At 37.5% G+C, this 19,484-nt stretch overlaps 1 protein-coding gene across 1 annotated transcript in view; it reads left to right on the forward strand.

Moving 5' to 3' along the window:
* The window catches only part of ARSB (arylsulfatase B), a 67,447-nt gene that overhangs the window by 40,818 nt on the left and 7,145 nt on the right, over positions 1–19,484 (forward strand). The window contains exon 6 of the mRNA XM_080370867.1: positions 1,884–1,954. Within this exon, the coding sequence (XP_080226993.1) occupies positions 1,884–1,954 (71 nt within the window). The remainder of the gene's footprint in view (positions 1–1,883; positions 1,955–19,484) is intronic.

Genomic DNA, 19,484 nt, shown 5'->3' on the forward strand with positions numbered 1-19,484 from the left:
TAGTTTAACTTGTGCTAACTGGTTCATGTTACTGTTACCTGTGAACAGACAGTGAAAGGCACACTTGACCACCGCTGTAAATGGAGCACCCAGAGACAGTAAGAATCTATTAAAATGAAGATAAAATTTGGTTAAATAAGGCCAGGAATTCCTTAGTTAAGAGTGTGATAACTGTAGGTTAAGAGTTAGTTAAGTGTGATAACTAACACTGTAGGTTAATTATTTTACTTCCTCTGTATTAATTGGAAGGCTGTATTACCTGTATGCCTTTAATCTTTCGTCCAATCCTCCTTGTTAGTTTTCTACTTATTCAAAATGTGTACTATCCAGAAATTATTTTAGAAATGGAATATAACAATATTCATTTTAATCAGTTGTTACAGAATATTTTCAATTACAGGTAAATATTGTGTAATTTTGTATTTTGTGTTTTTTATATTAAAATCACAGTTATTTTGTAGGTTTCCACTAAGATTTATATTACCTTTTTATTATTATTTATGATTTTTTTTATTCTTAATGTCAAATAGTTTAGATGTTCTAGTTGAATTTTTTAGTCTCAAATGAAGCTCCTTAACAAAGAAAAGAATTTAAGGTTTTTGGAAGTTTCTAAAAAATCGTGTTAGGTTTGTGCTCAAATAATAAGATATTGTTGTGTCATGATGTAGCCAAGGTTCTTTCTAATTATGTCTTCCTACTCACATTGCCTTTCATAAGGAGTAAGTTTCTTTTACTCAGTTTTTTAGGACTGGGATTTACTGAACTCAGAAAATTTATGAGTGAGTTCAAAGGCTCATTCCATACCTGTGTAGCCAATGGCTAGGAAAAGAGGAATGATTTTCTTTTCCCCGCACAAGAAGGTTCAGAGTGTTAAATAATCCTTGTGACCTCAAATACAAATCAGAGGTGGGTTTCTTGAGGGGTAGCCAATGCCTTTTGTGTTTTTTGAGGCACCTAGCCAAAATGCTTTTAGCACTGGTTCAGGTATGCAGAGAGCATAGCAAGTGCCATGCCAGCCTATGCTGTGAAAATTGATTTTTAAAGTTGATTACTGTAAAACCCTGCTTTGCTAGGGCCAATTCTGTTTTGGTGGGTTGACCTTGGTTGGATGCCAGGTGCCCACCAAGCCACTGTATCACTCCTCTCCTCAGTAGAACAGAGGGTGGAGAAAATAAGATGGAAAAAACCCCTTGTAGGTCAAGATAAAGGCAGTTTAATGAAGCAACAGCAAAAGCCACGCACACAGAAGCAAAAAAGATGTTATTCTCTACTTCCCATCAGCAGTCAGTGTTTGGCCACTTTCCCAGGAAGCAGGGCTTCAGTACCTGTAGCAGTTGCTACAGAAGACAAACATTGTAAATAACACATGCCCACCCTTCCTCCTCCTTTCTCTTAGCTTTTATGTCTGAGCATACGTCATGTGGTACGGAATATCCCACTAGTCACTTTGGGTCAGCTGTCCTGACTATGTCCTCTCCCAAGATCTTGCCCACCCACAGCCTGCTGGTGAGGTTGGAGAGACAGCCTTGATGCTGGGTGAGCGCTGCTCAGCAGCAGCCAGAACCCTGGTGTGTTATCACCACCTTTCAAAAAGCATAGCACTAGGAGGGCTGCTATGGGGCTCAGGCAGGCCCAATACGTCTATCTATACTCTAAATTTACGAATAATCCCAGTAAACAGCAGTGAGGTCAGGGAAGGCTGATGGGGGCAAAACCTGTTGCTACTAGGTTGGAAAAGAGCATTCAGGTTAAAGTTGATAGCAATTAGTTTATAGTTATGAGCTCATTCTGTATCAGGATGACAAAAAGCCTTAAAATAAAACATGCAGAATCATAATGAGCTGCAGAAGGAAATTAACATTTAATTTTGAAATCTCTCCTAGTGAAGGAAGACCTTCCCCCAGAGTGGAACTGCTGCATAACATAGACCCCATGTTTGTGGATGACTTCCCATGTGAGTATGCTACGGATTTTTCAAGACTCATGAAATACACAGTGGATGTTCTGAACACTCCTTGTTTTCCTTAAGTATTTCCTTCTAGGTGAAACAAAATTGAGTAGGATGCCTTCTGCTTTTAAGTAAATAGCTTTAAAATACAGAAGCAGCATCCCCCAGGTGCTGTGTGCTGAATCAGGATCAACACTTGCTTCCTATTTCAGAGAGCTCTGAAGCACTGCTGAATAATGACTTAAAGCACTTTGGGACATGGAAATGTTGAGGAGCAGCCATGCGCCTGAGGTGCACAGGGAAGCACACTGCCAAAAAGCCCTGCAAACCCTATCTTCAGTGCTTCCTGTTGACAGGTAGCTCTGAATGAACAGCTCTCCCTAACATATCTTGATACATCTATATAATATGACATTGCAAATGGAAACCTTGAGTTTGTGAGAAGCTGAGTGGTTCCAAGCCTTGTGATTGCTTTTGTTCCATAGTCACATAGTTTGGATCTTTAATGCTGTAATCTCATGAACTGGAGCTTAAGTTTGCCAATTCTACAGCTCTCTGAGCACTATCTGTTTTACGATTCAACATTATGAATGTGCTAAGGACTACAAACCTCTCAAGCAGAGATTTTTTTTGTACAGATTATTGGAACAGGTCCTTTCCAGTGTTTTTCTAGCATTTCTGTATTTTATTACATGAAGAAGTAAACCCAGGCAGAGGAGAAGTAGCGCAGTGGGGACAGTGATCTGTTGCCTGCACGATAGGTACACATTGTGCTGTAGTAACTGGATGGAAAGGGGGTAAGGTGGCCTTCAGCAACACACATCTGGTTCTGTGATGCTTTTCTCAGAAGAAGCAATGTTGTGCCTGTTCAGTGCTGGCTGGACAGCACTGCCTGCAGCTAATTGCTACATACTGATGGAATTAAGGTGTAGCTACTCCAATTTCCCTTCAAAGGATGCTCAGTGAGTCGTAGCATTCCTGTACAATGTTATGCCCTGATGTGGTATTCTCAGGCATACTTCAGAGACCATCTTTTCCTTGTGGGAACTGCAGTGATTGAGCTCAGTGGAGGTGTCTGAGTAGGCAAATTCTTGGTGTAAATAGAAGGGAGGTGAGCACAGGAGGTTTTCAGGAACCGAAGTGTAAGAACTACTTTGCCGTATTGCTTCCATGATGGCATACTCTGATGATACTTCACTGCTTGCTACATGTAGCATGTCCTTACTTTTTGTGTGCATTACACACAATGAGGGCAAGGAGCGGGGCAGGTGAGCAGCAGCTGTAGTAAGTGGAGTTTGTACGCTGAATGAGGTGTCACTTCTAGGCATCACAAAGGGGTATGCATGCCTGTAAATTTACCATATTTTTATGTACCTTTCAAAACTGAAGTAATTAAAAACAGAAATGTGAATCTTCAGCCACATGTCCTTACGTGCTGTATAGGGTTTCCCTGTCTCTTCTCAGCAAAGGCATATAGTTTTGTCAGGTTACTTTGTGCCACCTGTTTTACTTTCTCCTTCAAGCACATTTGGTCAGGAACAGGTAAAGTTGACCTCCAAATTAGTATACCTTACATTTTGCCTAGTTTTGATTTTACAATACCATTCTTAAAGGATTTGAGAGTAAGTAATTTTATTTCTGATGGGTTTGACAAGATGTATCGCAGTTATACATGACTAAATACACATTAAACTGTGCTTTTTCAGATCCTTGTTCTTTTTATTAATGTGCTGTTTCTAATGCAACAGAGCATGTTAATTTATAGTCCAGTGTTGGGGACAAGAAATCCAGCTTTCTTTGTAATTCATCTATTGTCATAACATGCTCACTTCCTTACAAGTTAACTGGAAGTTGGAATGGTTTTGTGCTTTGCAGGATGAGTCATCATATTATGATTCCGAGTTTGACCCAGCTAGTGAAATTATGCTATGTCATATAAGGATTAGAATTTCTATTTAGCAGAGTTATTAGAAGTAACTTATATATGTAACTCAGCTGATTTCTACTTAGTGTCCATTTTTCATTTGTGCAAACTGAATAATAAGTTCAAAATTAGGATCCAGCTAAATTATGTTGGTGTCTCTATTATGGCTAGATTAGGGAGACACAAAGCTTGGAATATATAAGTACTTTCATATTTTCAGCAACCATGGCTCTCTTCATGTTTTAAAAAGAAAAGCAACTTAAAATAAACTGCCTATACAGTCTTCCTAGCACCAAAGTGTTAAACTGTGTCACTCTATAGAGTTCTGATCTTTCTTTGACTGTTTATTGCGTCCTTGTCCTAACTGTTTTAAAATGAGAGTACAGTTTTCCTACAATGCTAAAATATATGTATGTATATTTTGTTGGGTTCTTTCTCACTTCCTGTGTAGTCTTTTGCCTTCTTTATGTCCATCTTGTCCTAGTCCACTTAAAAAAATCACATCACATAAATCATCTTGTGTCAGATGAAGTATTCATATTATACTAGTACTTTCTTATTTGTAGAAATTGAATTAGAAAGTAAAATAGTGACTGGAAGATCTTTGGGTTTGCAGAGCACTGTGAAGAGCAAAGAAGAAATTAAATCTCAAGATACTGTTAAACATAAACAGAAAAACTTCCGGGTTGTTGTGGATGATCAGGCAAGTTCTGATCATAGTATTACTAAGGAAGACACTGTACTGTTGTAGTTGTGCAGACACAGGTCATTAGTTACTGTTGTACTTGCACTCAGTGCAGGTTCTCCTGAGCTCTTGTTGTATATTGTATACGCTCTTTTAGCATAGTCTATACTTATAGCATATATAAAGTATACACTCTTTTAGTGTATTTAGTGGATGCATTTATTTTTGTCTCTGAATAAACTGATACTATGTGTTTTTAGTAGCATGAATAACGGGATGTCTCAGGCAATTAATATCTTTTTTTCACTGAAATAGGGAACTGAGCTTTGTTCTGTTTTTTTACACCAAAATAAGCATTCCTTCAGGGAAGACCTTGTGCAAAAGACATTAATTAATTTAGTATCAACTGTTACAGCCAAGTATTCAACAGAATGTTAAGTTAAAGGTAGGACATGCTATCCTGATTACAGAGCTAACTACATCTTTGCCTCTGTGGTCTTTTAGAACTGATCGTGACCTGCATGTTTACCGATTCTGGGGTAACATGATACAGCTTTCCAAGTTCTCAGACTGAGCACTGGTTTCTAACCCCTAGGCATCAGCAAGGGCTACTCCAGCAAATCTGGTTAATCTACTTACCTTTTTTCAGGACCTCATGCCCAATGGTAAATGCTATAGCCCTATAGTAGTCTTTTATCGAAGTACTGTACTTCCCTCCTATTGTTAATACTGAACAGTGTAAGGGGGAAAACACTGTAAACATTTTGTCTGCAGTTCCATTTTACAAAAAAAAATGCTATCAGGTCTTATTTCATTGACTCTTTCAAGTAACTGTCTTCTCTCTCAGAGGGCAGACTTTCATCATTCAACTATAAACCTTCCCAGTCTGAAGGTCTGAAACGTATTGATGTGTTTTAGACTGTAATTTCTCACTTGTTGTCTGCAGTGCTAATAAAAGGGTTCCTGTGCCTGACTGCCCAGTGGAGTGGTCAGGGTTGAAAACAATCTTTTCTCTCAATGAACTGAACTTGTTTGCAATGCAGACCTACAACAGTTGTGGTGGTGTAACAAAGGAAGTGGTGGAGTGAAAAACTAGGGTGGGACCTCCAAAAAACTAGGTTGAGGAGTGGGGTGGGTTGCAGTCTTTATAATGAAGCCAGTCTGGTGGCAAACTATTGCCAAGATGGCCAGCCTGTCCTCTCTATATCTCCCATTCTTTCCTCCTTCTCTTGGGTTGCATCTGGAAATCATGTGCCAACAACATGAGTCTTCTACCAGATCAACCTTCAGACTATTCTGGGTGACAGGGGGAAAGAGGAGGGGAAAGAAACCTTTGTTTCTACCACATCAGCCAGCCAAATCAACTTGTCCCGTAGCTGTATGACTAGGAGCAGGGGGGAATGTGTGGCTGGTGGCAGGTGGAGGGACTGGCTGCAGGACCCAGCAGCTGAGATCAGCTCTGGCCACTGGGGAACCTCAGCCAGAGGCAGTAGTTTTAGGGAGTTTAAGCTAGTGTAGGTAGGTCGCTGCTGCTACCAAGGAGGAGATCCTGTCTCCCACAGTGCTCCACCACCACTCTCCTCCCAGGGTCACCAAAACTACTTGCAGAGCCAGGCTTTGAACTAGATCAGGACCTTGATTCAGATTTTAATAATATGGTTTTGGGTTTTGGTTGTTTGTTTTTTTTTTTTCCCTTCCAATGTATGTTTTATGGCCAAAAGCTCATTTTGGCACATGGGATGCAACTAGAAAGAATTTTGGGGGGACAGGTGAGACTGATTCTGTTGGCTCTGAAATTAAACCCTGAGGTTTCTGTTTCATAATACATGATGAAGTGATCCAGCAGGTTTCTGCTGGGAATGTGCTTCCTCCCTTCCCCATTCTCAGACACACACTCCTGATGCTTATTTTGCAACAATTATGGCACTGGACCGATCCAACTTGCTTGTCTGGTTTTCCTCTGTCGGGTGGGTTGAATCTGCTCATTGAAGGGGCTGATGGATGCCAGAGGTAGTGCAAGGTGAGGAGGGCTGTGCGGTTGAAGATGGGGAAGCAGAGGGAGAGACAACCCTCCTAGCATTATCTGGCTGCACCTGGAGCCAGAGCCTAAGGGGGAAGGAATGGGGAACCACATCTTCTGGTTGGACCTTGGCTGCACTAAACCAGTCTGGTGAGCTCTGCAGATGGGGTGAGACTGAGGCTCCTCAGAGGTGCTTGTTCTTTTCCCTCCTTGCTAAAAGGCATCACTTTTGTCTTTCTGGATGTTTCTTCATCACCCTATTGATGATTTTCAAAAGTTATGACTGTATGTCTCAGTTGCTGAGTCTCAGTGTAGATCTGTAATCTATTAGAGAGTTTGCAATTACGTAATAGCAGGACACTGGTATGAAAGATCTACAGTCTTCCAGGTTTGGGTCTGAAACATTCACATTTTCTGTTGTTTTAAGAGTTTGATAGTATACTAGGAAAATTAAAACCAGAAAGCTAAAATTACGTTGAAACAGAGTATAATTTTCTCTGTAATTTATAGGTTAAGAAAGTGCAAATAAAATGTATAAAGTAACTTAAAAGTTGCAAAACTAGAAAATCTGATTTACATGCATTGCAAGGAAGAAGAAAGAAAAATGCTTTGCCATTTTTGTGACTTTGTCTTTAAAAAAAACACCAAGTTGTTGATGGCTTGGCAGCTGTGCAGCTGACGTCAGCTCTTCCATTGTGAAAGATCTGCTTTCTTTTAGACAGCCTTATGGCATTTCATCAAGTTTTGGTGATTCAGCTGAATTAAAAAACAACTGGATTTAAGTCTAAATTCCCCTAACTGCTAAACCAAACATATTTCTGACCACACAGTCATGGCTAGATGGCCTGTCTTGAAGCAGTATTGAAACTTCATATCCCACAGCAGGCAATTTTAGTTTGAGAATCAGGACTAAATGACATGGTGAAAGGAAAAGTATCCTTTAATTCAGAGCTGTTAATCAGAATCTATCACTACACACTGCATTTTTTTAAATCTGACTTGCTAAATTTATTAATTAAATTTAGTGAATTTCATAAAATCTTCCAGACTACACTTGTAGCATCACTTTCTCTTCAAAAAGAATTTGAGTCATCTTTAAATTACAAAGATGTATTCAAAATAAATATGTTGTTGGGTGGGGCTGTTTTAGGCTGAAAAAGCTTTTACCTTCATTTAAAATTCCAGACATAACCATAAACTGAAACTTCAAAGGCATAATAAAATTGTAGGCTACTAATTGTAGTCAATTTATTTTGAAGATATCTATTCATAGAGGCAGACAACCAAGACAGAGAACTTGTAAAAACTTTTTCCGTTTTTTTTCTAAACTTTTATTTGCCTTGAGCAAAATTAATCAAACTTTACATTGCTCTCCTTGACATTTGAAAAAAAGGTATGACCTTGTATATTGTGCTACTAATTGCCAAAATAAATGATTGCTTATAAGGGGCTATATCTGCTATATGCAGAATGAACGTATGACATATTACAACATTTCCGTTCTGGGACTGATGTATCATTCATGGGCATTAAAATTGCATTATAATGACTGTAGCATTATATGTTATATTCATACATACACCAGAATAATCCATCTTGGTTAACGAATAGACACTCTAGGCTCCTTTAGGCCCCATTTATTACTTATTTTGCCCATGTGAAAGATGATTCCTGAGACTTTGCAAGCCAGAAGTGATTTCTTCCCCAGTTTTATTACTGATAATCTAGCTGATCTAGCTGGTTTAGAATTATTTAGAAAAAAAAAAGAAGGTGAAAAAACAGTCCCCAGCGATGGAGTTATTCAGTGGTAGCAGAAGATGCAGGTATGCATGGATGAGCATGCTCTGTGTGGGCTTTGAATGGGATAAATATACTCCATGTGTGTGCCAGGCTAAGACCCAGATGTTCACAGTCAAGAACGTGCAGAAAAGCAACCAATATGGTCGGCTGACTGAGCTTACATAGTGACAGCTGGAATGGGAGAATGGTCAAATATGGGGAAAAAGACAGATGCATTCTTTGCTTCTGCAAATTTCCATTTCTCTACAAAATTATACATATGCATGCTCCCATCTGGACTCTGTCATCTTTTCATTATAAGAAAATCATACATTGCAATGACCCGGTCTAGGTTTATAAGGCAGGCGTTGCCAACATCTGACCTTAGAGCTGTGCGTGGTCCTCAACCACTTCACACGGTGCTTTTCATGCTGGTCTGACAGTCTGGGCAGAGCTTAGCTCCACTCTGTTATGGGAGATGGCCGTTCCAGCCAGCTCAGCTGCCATTCACATCAGACATGAGTGCTGTTTTTCTTTTGGCTGTCAGCTATATGAAGTTTCTGGGGTGTAACTCTTGCTGTTGGTACGTTTGGCCTGTGGTTGCCTTGGCTCTTAGCCTGCCTGCATGTCAGTGTGAATCATCCATCACTGCCGTATTAAATACTAAGTATATAGGGATTGTACCTTTGGTGAGCCTCATAAATACTAATCTCCATGTTTCCTTTGGGATGTAGATAATGTCTTTTAGAATTTAGAAAAGTTAAGTCACTTGATAAAGTGTCTAATGCAGTATCATGACTGGAATTCAGAAATCCCTCGGTACTGCTTGTTTTTTATGCTTCCTTATATCCTATACTTATGTGAACATAACAGTAATATTTTATATTTTTATGCAGGTCTTGACATAAATGTTAGATTAATTTTTTCAAATTAAATATCTCTGAGCTGGAAACCTTAAAGTTTTAATTGTGCACAGGGTGTTAGAGTCAGGCTCTGTTCTTTTTGACTTGAACAGTGCCACCTTACAGTGATGCAAGTGGGATTTGGATATTTCACACATAAGGCCATCTTAACATGGTCTTTGATGTCTTCAACAATTCATAAATATTTTCCCATTCAGTTCAAATGTGTTTCCTAGGAAAAATAAGACTTTGAATATTTTTATTCTTATTTTTCCATCAAAAGTGGAAGTCAAGGGTCTCCTTTTACTGTCATATTGTGATGTTTGACCTTGTAGGCTGTATTAATGTTTGCTCTTATGTAGAACTAAATTATATTTTTTTTATTCTGTGATTGTATTAGAATGTAATAATTCACCCTGTGGATGTTCACAGGCATTTTTACTACTATGAGTGATTCTGGATTTTACTCAATTGTTTGTGTGGTGGGTTTTTTTGTAAAGATACAATCTGTTGTAAAAGTCAAGGTGAATACTTTGAAACAGGGATGAGAGTATTTTGGTATGCTTACTCTTGTTGAAATTAAGAAGAGTATGCATTTTGAAAGGTAAGAGACTGAGCATGATATTCTAGTATAAATCTTTCCTTTGGAATCAAACATTGCAATGAGAAAACTGAAATTAAAAGGTGTAATAGTGATTCTGTATGTTCACAGTGTTCAACTAAGTGAATTAAGATAGGTGAGCTTTGCTGGGTGAGTTTGTCTATGGCACAGCCTTGAGCTTTGTCAACATGATGGTAGGGTGTTATGGTGCCTCAGGGTTCATCTGTTTCTTCAAGATCAGTATTCTATTCATTCTTCCAAGGTTAAGGTCATGGCTATACCTCAAATGTTTTTTTCTTTGAATAAAGTAACAGAAAGACTCAGAGTTTTGTAGAAAACTCATTATTGCCATAAAGCATCAAAAGGTCACAAAATGTCTTTCCTCATTGAAATAGCAAACCCCCTTATTTTTTCAGTAATTCATTATCACAGTATAGGCTGGGAGAGCCCTTGACATTTTCAGAGATTCCTTGTTGAGGTGAAGGAATCGCTCCATACATCACAGTTCAAAAAAAGAGAAATCAGTTGAAAGTACATATATGCAAAGGCCTTGTTAGCCCATAGAGCCATCCACATTTCAAAGCGAGTGTAGCAATCTTGTCCTTTCTTCTGGAACATTTTCATGGACTCTTATGTTAATTAAGGCATCAGACCTGCAAACACATGTGCAACTTCAAAAATGTGCCTTATAAGTGAGGATGAGCAAAGACAAAGGTTATACAGATATAACTGAAATGGAAAGATCGCCACTTTCAAAGGGCTAGTACTGACAAAGGAGCTATCATTTAGAAACACTTTAGAATATGTAATTTCTTTTATTCATTATAGTCATGAAGGAAAAAACTGTTGCCTTTAAAAGGCTGAGAAGAAAAGCAAAAATTAATTGCCTTTACCTGTGTGAGGAGGTAGAAGTGTAGATGGAAGAAGGTGCTTCATATGACTTTGAGCCCTTTCAAAAAATATGTAACATTTTCTCTCTAGTAAGGAGAATACTTGTCTTCTGCAGTAGAGACTGTCAGTAACAACAGTGGTCCATAGCACTGTGGAAGGCCTAGAGGTAACCATGAAGAACTTGTTCAACTCTCATATTGATGGTGCTTGTGACTGTGAAGAGGGAAAATGCTACTTAATTAGCCAGTGCTTTTCAAAGCTACACCTTGTAACTTTTAGCTTTGATTTCTATGAGATTTTCTGTCTTTGGTGCTTCATAAGAAGGTAAAAGTCTAAGAAGCGCTGAATAACCTACTGATTATAGGTTTATTAATGTACAACAAGCAATGCCTATGCAAAAAGCAGTCAGTTCACAAACAAGGTACTGTTATATATAGTTTCTTTAAAACAGTGTAAATAATCTGCTTGTGCTCAGAGTGTTGTTTGTCTATTAAAGTCAGACATGGAAACTGTGATATTTAACTTTTCCCGTAGTAGAAGATTATTTATTTTTCTATATTTCCCTGTATATTTTCTCTCAGAAAGACTGAATTTGCAATGGATGTAAAACAGCTACAAATCTAATAGAGCAGGTATTTATCAAGGTTTTTAAATATATATATTTTCTGAGACATGCAGTAGTCTCTAAATTTCAGCTTTATTGTGGATGATGGTGACTGTGAGTGTTGTGATATGTATCCATAACATATTCTCCTGACTGTTTCTCCACCTCTTCCCATTTCTCTGTCTCTTCCCAAAATTCCAGTTGTGGAAGTAGCAGTTAATTCAGAGGAAGTACAACGAAGTTACTTCAAATCATACATCCCAAGAAAGAATAGGCTAGACATTTATAGCGTTATCTATTATAATCAGGAAGCTTTACAAATTTCCTGCATTTTGTGGAAGACCTATCTAATATCATTTTGACAGTTCATTGGCTGAGATTTGCTGAAGTTCAGCAGTTACCAATAAACACCTTAAGACAATTTGCAGAGGATCAAACTGATCCTGGTGAGATCAGCACTTTTAGCCTGAATGAATTTCTTGTGGGCACTGGATCCCAGAGCTGAATCAGTTGCAGGAGGAACACAAGTTGCATCGATGGTAAGAAAATGTATGCGCTTTGCCAGAGCAACAGGGAAAATTTCTTAAAACTCCTGCTGGATTTTGCTTTGTCTTACACATTTCTCAATGAAAACTAAGCAACAGGCTGCTTCACAGAATCAATTCTAACAAAAAGTAATTTTTGTTATGAAGTTTCCATTGTATGAAATGCTAAAAATAATTTTTCAGTACAGCACCATCTACAAAATTTCTAATGCATCTATGTAAAACAGTGCAAAATTTTCTGTTTATGAGCAAGTGGTAATTTTGCCCAGGGAATCCTCATTTACTTGTATCAAAGATTTTTTATGCTTCTGTAGCTATAGGAGATCTTCCACCCTCCAATTCCATTTATAAATGTATGGAGAACAGTGATGTGTTTACATATTGTTGTCAAACAAGGCATTTAAAAAGAACTTACGTTTACAAATGGAAGATATATAAGGTCTAAGTGTGGCTCATAATTGTAAAAATATTATCTATGCCGTTTTTTCTTTTACTTTTTTATTTCTCAGTAAAATTTTCTTTGCGAATGTCTTATCTTGCAGGTAAGTAGTTGATTCATATGACTGGTTAAGATTTTAGGGACTGTGTAAATTATATTACTGCATTAGAGACAATCATGTTTTTCAGCGTGTTTGGAAGAGACTTGATTTAATATCAGTGGAAATGAAAAATGTAGTACTTTCACTGCTCTTAATGCTATAACCACTGTGGTGTAGTGTATATATTAAAAACTTGAATGATGTTCAATATATTGTTTTCTGATATTTAAGAGGAAAAAAAATCTCATATTGAACTAAGGCATGTTGGTGCTTAATACAAAACCATAAAGCAAAGACATTCGAATAGAATGGAAATCCATTGTCTTTTCTGACCTAGTCCATAGATTCGTACTACTTTTATTATGTGTGCAGCTGAACAATGTAAAGACTACAGCTTTCCAATTGCTAAAACAGCCTTCACTAGAAACAGTGTATGCTGAAAGATACTTATATATTATGTTCCCACATTAAGCCTTCCTGCTACCTCTGCTACCTCTGCTACCTTCTCTCTGTTCTGCCCAGATCCAGGTACTTCCAAACTGAGAAATACTGAAAGAAATCTGTTTATTTTTTTCATGTACCATTCTGGTGTTTATGGTGTAATCTAGAGTCCCTAATCTGGACGTATTTATAGACTGCCTGCAAGTCAAACTATAGACCAGACTTGCAAATGGAAACCACCCTGTGCCTACAGAATATTTTGCATCTATGGATGCTAGGAAAAACACATGAATCATTGAATTAAAATTCAGAAGGTAATAAAAAGTTAAGTACATGTTCCAAATGTTGTACATGCTAAATTTGGTTACATCCTTATATAAATTAGAAGTTTTATGTACAGATTTGGTATGAGTGGAAATCAAAGTTACCCAAACCCACCCAAATATCCCATCACCAAGTTAAAGGCTTATTTTTGGTATGGTCATTCAAAGCATTTGTATGTATTATATGATGTGAAATAGAATATATGGAGAAAACCTCTATCCTAGAGTTTCATACAGTCTGTTGGGGGGAAATCTCTCCTGAAAGATGGAAGATACCAGTTCAGAACCCTTTGTAACAATAAGGATAAAACAGGGCATGAACATGGGTCCTCAAAGCCCAGAAACATATCCCCAGTGTTGGGCTAGATTTTTTTGGAAGGGAGAGAAAACCTCTTATTTTGTCAGGTACATCCTCATGTAAATTTAACCCTTACTTTTCAGCTTAATTTTCTTTTTATGAAAAATGTATGGAAGTTAAACATCTAATTAGTCTGAGCCATTTCTTTATTTCCAATTTACTGAAAATTAAATTAGTTCAGCATTGAATTGGCATCTATTTTGAATTGCTTTAGGGGAAAAACAATAATTTATATGGCATGCAGTTAACCAGGGCTTTCGGTATGACCTGAGAATTTCCTCCTTCAGAGAGGAAACTAATGGACAGTTGGAAAAATGCTGTTGGAGGAAGGTTCAGAAGATGTGGTTGTGGGAAGCAGCACTGACCACAAAGAAAAGTTATAGGGTAGCTTCTTGAATTTTAGTGCAGTGAAGTTATGGTTCATTTCGTGACTTTGTGTTTCCCTTTCTGGCTGCCTGTCTGTTACCTGACATCTGCCTTTATTCTGTTGTTTCAGTGCTGCAGGGAAAACCAAGTGATACATTTAAGTAAACGTTTTATAGATCTTAACTTCTGAACTTAGTGACATGGATTTTGCAGCAGGGAGAATGCCTCTGGAATTCAGTTTTCTCAGCTCATCCATAAGCCTCAACTTTTGGTAACATTAATGGGATTGTGTGCTTTTACTGATTTTTTTTTTAATTATTTTTCTTAAGCTTTTTCTTCTGAGATGGTAAATTGTGTATTGGCACTTTTGTTTTTATTTCAGAATCACTTTTATTTGGGGATAATCTGGGGTGTGGGTGGGTGGTTAAAACATGTGTGTTGTTGCCAGAAATTATTGTTGTGAATACAAATGGGGAAGCCTTTCACATAAAGGTTTCATGGAAAACACACTGTGTCTACTGAACTGTATGGATAAGGGGAATTTAGCTTCATTTGTTTGATTAAGAGAAGTTGGTAGGGTGTAAATTCCTTCTTTGTTACTACTGATGCTTAACCAGTCTGAACCAGAGCCCACTGGAATTAATGGAAAGGTTCCCATTCGTTTCAGTGTGGGTTTTTTCAAGCCCTAACAGACCTCCTGCTGTTCCACAGTTGAGCATTAGCAAGGGACAGTGAGCCTGCCAATCATGCAGGTTTTGTGTGTGTGTGTGTGGTGAGATTTCTAGGAGGTTGAAGACTGTTTCATGAGGGTAATTTTTATGTGGAGTTCCATAATATTTAAGAAAGTCTCTGTTTTTTTGCCTACTATTTCTGCTATTGTAGCACAAAAACAGGCTAAGGTGATTTGGAGGATGCAGTGTCTATTGGTAGAAAAGTAGTCACCAGTGATTTTTTTAAATGCTTGGGTTTTCTTTCTTTTCTATTTAATGGGCATCATGTAAGTAGATGTTTTAAATCGTGCTAAAAGAGTTAAATGATTTGCATCAGAACAGAAGCTGTGATATGCAAAACCTTTGATTTATTTTAATGGAAGCAGTAGGAGAATGATACCATTACCATTTTTCTGACAATGTATAGAAGCTGGTGAATACAATAGGGATTTCTTGCGTGGCTAAAATAGTATGTTGATTTTAAAGATGATAATGAACCTACGAGAAAATACTCTCTTTCTGTTTTGGTTTTGTATGTAAGTGGCTTTTGGTTCACCAGTCCCAGACTTCTGTCTGGGGATCTCTGTGTTTTTTATAGAGTACTGATCAGATCACAAGAGGCAGGGAGGCATAAGCATTCCCTTACTATGAAAATAATACTAGTTATTGTTTGTTTCTTTTAAGATCTAGTGGAAGTAGCCTGAGTGGCTTTTTCCCAGTGTTTGGTTAAACTACCAAGCAGAATTTTGCTCCAGGACATACAGAGTTGTTCACCTCTCTCTATTAAAAACATTTTTACAGAGTAAAGAAACTTTTTTTAATTACTCTTAATGATTTAGAGTATAATCTCAGCAGAATTTAAAAAAAAGAAAAACAGCAACCAACATCTAATTTAGCCCCTTGAGACTTGTCATTGCCAGGTGACACTACCTTTTGAAAGCCTGTCTTCCTGGAGTGGCAGTCTTCAGTGAGCTGACAAGCTCTATGCACAAGATCAAATTATTTTAAATGCAGTATCTTTTTTTGGACATATGCATAAGCTGTGTTACTGCATGCACTAGTTTCTGCAGTTCTGTAGTTTCTTGCCTTCTGGCTGCATGTTGCAAACTTGTTAGGGCTGTGTTCCTTGCTCCGAGGGCATATCTGACAGAACCCCATGATGTGCCTTTTGTCATACTTACAGATCTCAATGTCTCTCCAGCCTCTCCTAGCAGAGATATGTATGAAAACATGAGTGGTCCCAATGATAATCCCAAAGATCTTTGCAAACAAGCAGGGCTTTATTGCAACACTGTCTTAGTGACAGTTGTGGCTTATGTGGTGCCTGCTGACAAAATGAAATCTCTGTTACCATCACGTGGGGGTAAGCATGGCAGGGGACCAGCAGCTCAGAGAGGTCTTCTAACTGTTCTGATAGCATCAAACTGAGAATCTACTAAAAAAAAAGATTTTGCAAAGCCATAGAATAATGTGAGGGGTTTTGACAAAACATCTTAAGTGATTGAAAAAAAGGGCATGTAGTTGATTTTGAGAATGTAACCAAGACCCTATTTGTTCAGAGAATGTGGTCTAGTCTGGTTGGAATATGACTGTTACTGGCAAAAGCAGACAATGAATTTCCTGAGTAAAGAATGTCTGATCCAGTGTTCCAGCATGTATGAGATTTTCTCACTGTAGGTGCACGCTGTGTGGTAGTGCTGTTTTGCATTGTAGGTGATGTCTAGTCAGGTCAGGTAGGGCCTGCAGTCACACTGAATATGCTAACAACTGCCAAGATGGTGTGGTTTCACTCAAGGTACTTCCTGAGGTCTGAGCAGCCTAACTCTATGCTCTATGCACTGAGCACTCTAACTATATGGCCTGTGTGTTACATTGATATGTCCCCTGTCAACTAAAAAAATAAGGTTTTGATTATTTGATTGCGTTTGGCTCAACATCACACAAGAAGGGAAGAACCTTAGGTCATGCAGGGGATGGAAGCAGCCTGGTCCCTGGAGTTTCATAGAACATACAAATTTAATTAAGCAGAATGTACATCTGGCAGAGGATTTTAATTCATGAGAGATTGCATGTCACCCAACTTTGTTGCTGGTTTCTGTACTTTTTCAGCCATACTGTATTCTTTTTGAGATGGGGAGACCAGAACTACTGTTTTCCAGTTGCATAGAACTTTTTGCTTTGATTACGAGCCCTTTTCTATTAATTCCTGGCACTCAGTTTTCTTTTTGATCAGTGCTGTCTTAATTGTGAAAAAGCATCAGCTCAATCTGTGACGAGCCCAAGGTTTCACTCTCAGACAGTTATGGGTGATATACAAGCCATAATTTTATATGTGAATTTTGGATTGTTATTTCACACATGCATCACTTTATCTGTATCTAAGTTAAATTTCATTGCCTATTTAATGCCTACTCACCCAGTCTCATAAGGGCCTTCTGTCATTATTTACAGTCATCTTTAAATAACTTACGATCATCCACAGGCTTTGTGATCTCACTGTTCAGTCCCTTTTCCAGGTCATTTGGAATATGCTCAACAGTATGGTTCCCAGCACAGATTCTTTTAGGAATCCAGCGGTGGCCTCTGCAGTGTGAAATCAAAACTTTTGATTCCCGTTTTACTAGATGCTTTTGTATCCCCATGAGGCTCTTTCCACTTGTCCCATGGTTGCTTAGTTTCTTGGCCGAGATGGCCATGAGGTATGAGAAGAAAATTTGTGTTCTGTATGGAACATGTTATGTATTATTTAGATATTGCATTGGAAATACCAAATAACTGATAGGGAGTATTGCATTGCTGCACAAAATTTGTGCTAAACTGGAAGTCTTGAGGACTACAGAGGTAATTTTTAGTTGCTAAGAGAATACCTAGGGAATCCTCTGTGTGGCATGCATTGTAAACTGTGAGGTATCAAACTATTTAGACATCCAGGTAGTGTAATATGTACAGACACTTGTGTTACAGGAAATACTGGTGATATACTTGCTTTGGCTGAAAACTCTTAAATGTACTTTACACCTGTAAAACAGTAGCAGGTACTTATTATTGTGGTTTTGTTATATAGATTATATTATATATTACAGAACATATATATGTTATATAGATATATTGTGTATCGTTATATAGATGTGTTTCTAATTTGCTCTGGGAAGAGTGTGAGCCATCTAAAATCTTAATTCACCCTAGGTTTTGTGGCTTTTTTTAATGCATGCTTTTCAGTCTTTTCCATCAAGCAGGTTGCAATTAAATGGAGCTTTTTGTGATTGTATTTTTCCTGTCATACCGCTGAAGCTGCCGCTACAATATATTGTCATATAAATTGAAACATAGAGAATGCTGATATTTTGTCACTGCTTCCTTTTGGAAATATACTGCAAAAGTCAGTAACTTCTAACATCCCTGTTCTGCAGATGAAAAAACATAAGTAGAAGCTTCAGTTGATTGTGTTGACCATGAAGGGCACTGATTATCTGTAGTTGCTTATGAAATAATTTTTTTATTACTGTGTAGGGTATTGGAAAATTGAAGAAACGTAGTAAATCTGACAATCACTTAAACTATTTAGATTAACTCTTTGGGCAGGGCTCTGTCTCCTAAATAAATAATAAGTTAATGTTCATTTGTCTTTCTACAACATTGCTGTCATGTACCAAACATTGCCTCCCTGCACACTAGTATTGTAGACCACAGCGTACAGAAATGTAGCATGCCTCAAGCAATATTGTTTTGGATCCTTTAAATCTTGTGGTCAGGACCTCACTAAATGGCATGTTAGAGAGAACTGTGTGCCTTTTGATCTCTTACCAACCAAGAAACTTCTCAACATGGATCGTTTTCATCATCTTAATCATAGACTTGAGGCAGAATATTTTATTTTTGGGTGTACTGTCTATTTATATCTCCACATTCTAGGTTTCTACCAGTTGCTTGAGTTGGTCTCTTTGAAAGAAGGAAGGAGAGCTAGAGGACTGAGAAGGGCAATTGATCTATGCTTATTAGATCTGTGCAAATATTATATATATAGATAAAGAATATATATTCCCTTTTTTAAATCTCAGCTGAAAATTTGCAGTTTATGGTTTTCCTTCTTATGATTAAAATTTACATACCGAAGGTTAAATGAATATACTCTTAAGAAATATATTACATTTAATAAAATGTTTCCACAAATTTATCTTTTAGACTGAAGAATGAGGGTTTCTTTTTTAAAAAAAAAATAATCACATTGTACCTTTTTTATTTTTTTCTAACCTTGCAAATTTACACAATATGGGTGTTGCCTATCCTTATACCTTTTTTTACAAATTATGGTTGTGTGGTAGTTGAAATATGTGCTTTGCAAAGTAGAAAGCAAAAGATTGAAATAAATGATAGGAAATATTTGCAAATATGTGACAGATCTGAATTTTCCCAGCCTGCCTACCAAGTACTGTGTTACAGTGGCTTTTTATTGTTCTCTTTGCTATTTTTTTATTTTGCTTGCATTAGGAAAACTGCTTTTTTTTTTTTTGTCTTTTTCCCAGTGCTTGTTCTTGACTGAATATGAAATATTTCAGAGTCTATCAGTGAAATCTGTCGGGAACATCATAAGACTTAGGAAAATAAACAAGCTGGATTTATAGGCCCCATACAGGAAGAGGAGTAGAGGGCTTCTGATAAGACATCTAAAGCTGTAAAATGTAGTAAAACTGGATCAGCCCTTCTTTTTTTTTTTTCAAAGGGTCACAAAGTTATTTTGGTGTACAGAAGTAGTAGAAGAATTTAGAAGGTTTTGAGTTACACAGAAAAGAAATGGATTTTCAGATATTTTTGTCTTTTTCATGGTGGTCAGATAAATTAGTATTTTTT

The sequence above is a fragment of the Falco punctatus genome, assembly GCF_963210335.1.
Source record: "Falco punctatus genome assembly, chromosome: Z".
Lineage (NCBI taxonomy): Eukaryota > Metazoa > Chordata > Aves > Falconiformes > Falconidae > Falco > Falco punctatus.